General features: G+C 35.6%; 1 protein-coding gene across 1 annotated transcript; it reads right to left on the reverse strand.

The window, feature by feature from the left end:
- Window positions 1-3784: 3784 nt before the first annotated feature.
- Window positions 3785-4210, reverse strand: LOC110914183. Its single transcript, XM_022158995.1, has one exon. The coding sequence runs from the start codon at window positions 4208-4210 to the stop codon at window positions 3785-3787; it is 426 nt and encodes a 141-aa protein (XP_022014687.1).
- Between the last annotated feature and the right edge of the window lie 687 nt (window positions 4211-4897).

Genomic DNA, 4897 nt, shown 5'->3' on the forward strand with positions numbered 1-4897 from the left:
TTAGATCGATTACAGTCCACAACACACACACGATCACGAGGTGCTGCCGCAATCAGGGTAATAACTCGATCGCTATTACGATTCAACGTCCGATCGATTATAACTATCCAACGATAGTCCGGGTGCTGCTCGAATTGAGCTTGTACTTTGATTATTTGTCGTGATTTCGACTTGAATATTAGAGTGATGTTCGAATTCGGACTATGCTCTGTTATTCGTTGTGAATCCGATTGAATTGTCGAGTATCGCACTGATTAATCGTTGTGAGGGTTTAATCTCGTGAATTGACGTAACTGCTGTATTAGTTACTAACCTGCCTGTGTGTGCATTGTGTTAAATTAGGTTTAATCAAGGCTAATCAGTAGGCTTATATCTATTGCTCGTTAATCTGCAATGTGAGTCATTCTTCTTTTAAAACTGTTTTCTCACAGTTTGTGAGTAAATTTACAAAACTCCAAGTTATTTTCAAAGGTTATAATTACAGGGATTAAGTCTATGTAATCACCATATTACAGCCGGTATGTGGGGTTTTGTATACATTACTTATTTCCCGTCACACTTGGACAAACGGGTGGCCAAGGGGTGATCTGACCACAGTCACAGACACCATTGGACAAATGGGCTAGCCAATGGTTGGTCGAGTGACAAATACTGTGGGTAGTTGGTTTGATATCAGAAACATTGTAATTCCCCTTAATACTGTAACTTATAACTAACGGGTCGTTTTAGAAAACAGAATGATTCACTCAGTATTTCCCCGCTGACAAAACCTTTTTCAAACATGTTTCAGGTGATCTGTGTGATCCAAGAAAAGTGCAGTAAAGCACTATACGCTCAGAGAAGTGGCTCATTGTGAATAAATAAATAAAACATGTTTTGGCAAATAATGATTTCTGTGTGAAATCAACGTATTGGAAATTATGGGAATTTATCCCTAAAACTTTGTATAATATATTAAACGAGCATTTTAACGGTGAAAAGATCCTGTAATAAAAGACTTCCGCTGCCGCATAAATCAGATACCACGGGTACCACTTGACTGCTCGCGGCTCCCGATTCCGTCCAGGGTGGGTCGGGGGCGTGACACGCACCCACAAGCAGGAAGAAGGAGAAAGATTAGGGACTTGAGGGTGTCCAAGAAGTTGACTGGTTCACCGACGAAAGCATGGTGTGTGGTGTAGGTGATCGTACCTATAGCACATAAGGCGATAACATGGACGATTAAGGTGATGAAGTGGGTGTACATGGAGAAGATGATCCTCTTTGACTGTGAGAGGACTCCGATGAAGTTTAGGGTATGGATTTGTGTTATTTCCATGACGGCCGACAGATCAGGTGGTGGGGACGGCTGCGGATGATCTGTAATCTCTGTATTTGGTCGAACTCTAAGTTTAATAGCAAGACTTTTTCGTATGGAAATTATGTTCCATGATTCAGTGTTAATATTAACTTTTTCGTTATAACTTCGGTTTCATAAGTTTGCAAGACTTCACGAGCTATATAAAACGATTGAAGTTTCAATCCACACTAGACTATTAAAGAATTCAAATTCGCTGCTATTTAGATCGGAGCGACCGATCACGACGGGGTAGTCAACCCGATAGATCTACCAACGATTCCACGCGTGCATTACTTAAGAGATTAAATCGGCTATGATGCATCTTATGCCCTATCCTCAATTCAGTAATACATATAACCTACTGAATAACAATTTAATATTTGGCGTTGTACAAATCCCGCCACCCCCACGCAATGCAAGCCTATACCGCCACTTACACTCTTGAGATTTTGGCGAATTTGTCCCAACTTAGATTTAAAAAAAGTTTTTAAATATTTACGATTGTTATACTCATAACATCGTCATTTACCCAGTTTCTCCCCGAAACCCATACATTACGTTAAAACTCGTTTTTCTTGAAAACAGTTTAAGTTATACATCTTTCTGAGTTCGTAAAACATATTATGATACTCTAGAAATCGTATTCTCGATGAAATTACATTTTTATGTAATTTAAAAGCATATTTTTATATGAAAACATATACTTTTATTTTATCGACATGTTTTTCTCTGAAAATCTTATGTAAAAAAGTAAAAATGGTGTTTAATGAATACTCACTAAAATACATTATTCGAAATCATGTTTTATATGAAAAGATATAATCTTTCTTTTTAAAGACGTGTTCTTCCCCCGAAAACATTATTTAAAACAGTAAAAAGAGGGGTTTCTGTGACACTCACCTTTGGGTGCGTTTTTAAATATTGCAATCCTCGGATCAAATCCACATATCATAATTTAGATAAAAATAATTTATTAACTAATTGTTCTACAAACAATCAAGTTTCTCCTTTACTTAGGATTTTCACATATCTTTGAGGTTTTTAAGAAAAATCTTTGTACTTAATTATGTTGGCATTTATATACATATATGTACCTCCACGTACATATACATATTAAGATTTTCGCGATTTGAATGATTTTGTTGGTGACTCTTTATCATGTCTACTTATTCGCAATATATATCTACGAGTTGCGCTTCGTAACATATATGCATAAGTATGGACATATTCGGTGTGTGTGTGTGTATATATATATATCATAATTCGCGTATCATGTTATTTCACACATATATATCATGTTTAAACACTTAATATATATCAATAACTCATCAAGTTACTTCAAACATATTTCTCATGTTCATCACAAATTTTCACACATAATGCGATTTCTGATCTAGTTTACCGTTTCTATCGCACAAACGTCTAAACATAGCATCATTTCATATCATCATGAAATCACTTAGCAAATCACATTACACATACTCATATTCACATATCCAATCATAACACATAAACTTCACTCTTGAACATCCCATTTTCGCGTACGTTGAAATATGCGTATTTTACCGTTTCGGTACCGTTTTTTAGTGTCGGAAGTCACGTATGACCAACCAAACACCAAAATATTTAATATAAGTTAAAATACTTATATTTATCATAAAACATCAGTTTATAATTAGATTTAAAACAATTTTATAAAAATCACTTAAAAAGCCGATTTTTACCGTTTTTAACGCATAGTTTCGTACCGAACTTTACCGTAACAATCCCAAATCATCTTGACTTGATATTTTAACATAACACATGTTATCTACTGATCAAAACAATAATTTTAATCATGAATATGCAGGTCTCGTGAATAGCACAAAAATCATGCAAACTTCACCCGGTTTACTACTTTTCAAGCCATAAGTACAACATGCAAAGCTACCAAGTTATGACATAATTTTTATAACTTCAAAATACATCATTTATCTTTATTTTACATGTTTATTTACTGATCTGAATGAATATTTATCATATCACAACAATTCCATTTTATGGTGATCATTAAATCATCCTACAAGTCTATGTACAAACACTTTTTGCACATTTACTTCAAAATCATCACACAAGATTAAGCAATCTTACTCTTTCATTTAATATGACATATGACACATTTATATCTCATTCCTTGTTCAATCATTAAATTAAATCATCATACACAAATCATCTTTCTATACCGCTATAAAGTATTAAACTTTTTTGACATAAAATTGATACATTTCTTTTTTTTTTTTTTGAACGGCAAACAGCATACTTTATTCATCACCCAAAAAATTCATAAGTAAAAAAAAAAACATATGGTTAGTAAGCTACTAAGCCAACCACCCAATTACATGATCACCCTATGATTTTGACACAATATGAGAAAACCTAAAACAAAACATTGACAATGAAACTGAATCATTCTCCATTATAAAAACTCAAAATTTGCCCAGCTCCTCCAATCAAAATCCATTTTCTTTGCTCTGCATTTAATCCACAAAAGTTCGCCTGCATTTCTCCAAAAATCCCATCTATGCTTGCTCTCTTCCCGTTAAAAATTCCTTCATTCCTTGCTTTCCAAATGCTCCAACAAGTTGCTAAAATGATGGTTTTAACATATTTTCTCTTTGGTTCTTCCATAAGCTGTGTTTTATGAAACTCCAACAAATCTTTCATAGTGAAAGCAAAGATTGGCTGGATTTTACACCATGTGCTCACTTTATGCCACAATATCGCTGCTACATAACACCCCGTAAAAAGATGGTCTGCGTCTTCTCCCTGATCTCTGCATAGTTTACACGTTGCCGCACCAGAGAGCATACCCCTTTTCTTTAGTCCAGTCATTGTTGCCAATCGACCTTGTACTCCACGCCACCCAAAAATATTAATCTTTTTTGGTACCCATTTAACCCATTCATAAAGATAGTAGGGAACCGCAAACCTGTTTAGAATTGCCCTAGCTGACGAAACCGAGAACGACCCATCGCTGGAAGGAGCCCACGACCATTTATCAGCCCGACCCACCAACCTTGTTCTTTGTCTTAAGTCTAATAATTGTTGCAGCTGAATACCCTATACGTTAGTGTTCGGAACCACTCTCCACTCTAGAACAACCATTCACTCTTCAACAGTTGCTTGCTTATGTTTTCCAATTTCAAAAAGATCTGGGAATCTATCCTTCAAAGTACCATCTCCAATCCACCAATCCAACTAGAAACGCACCTCTTTTCCATTACCTATATCGCCTTTTTATCAAGCTTTCAAGGAGGATATTATTGTTTTCCAACTCTTTTCGAATCCGAACAATATTATTCCAAGTGCCAGGAATGCCTTCTTTGATCGGGATATACGAATAGGAGTGGGTGTTTGTGTGAATTGCCCTAATAGTTTTTTGTCACACGCCAACCGATGGCGGAATCATCGGGGCATGGCACTGAGCAAAACAGATTGTCCAGAAGTTTCCACAACAGCTATAATACAAATTCAGTTTAAAATGATACGTCCCATATCGTATCCCGAATAAATAACAAG

Source organism: Helianthus annuus, chromosome 15, assembly GCF_002127325.2.
Source record: "Helianthus annuus cultivar XRQ/B chromosome 15, HanXRQr2.0-SUNRISE, whole genome shotgun sequence".
In the NCBI taxonomy this organism is placed as follows: Eukaryota; Viridiplantae; Streptophyta; class Magnoliopsida; order Asterales; family Asteraceae; genus Helianthus; species Helianthus annuus.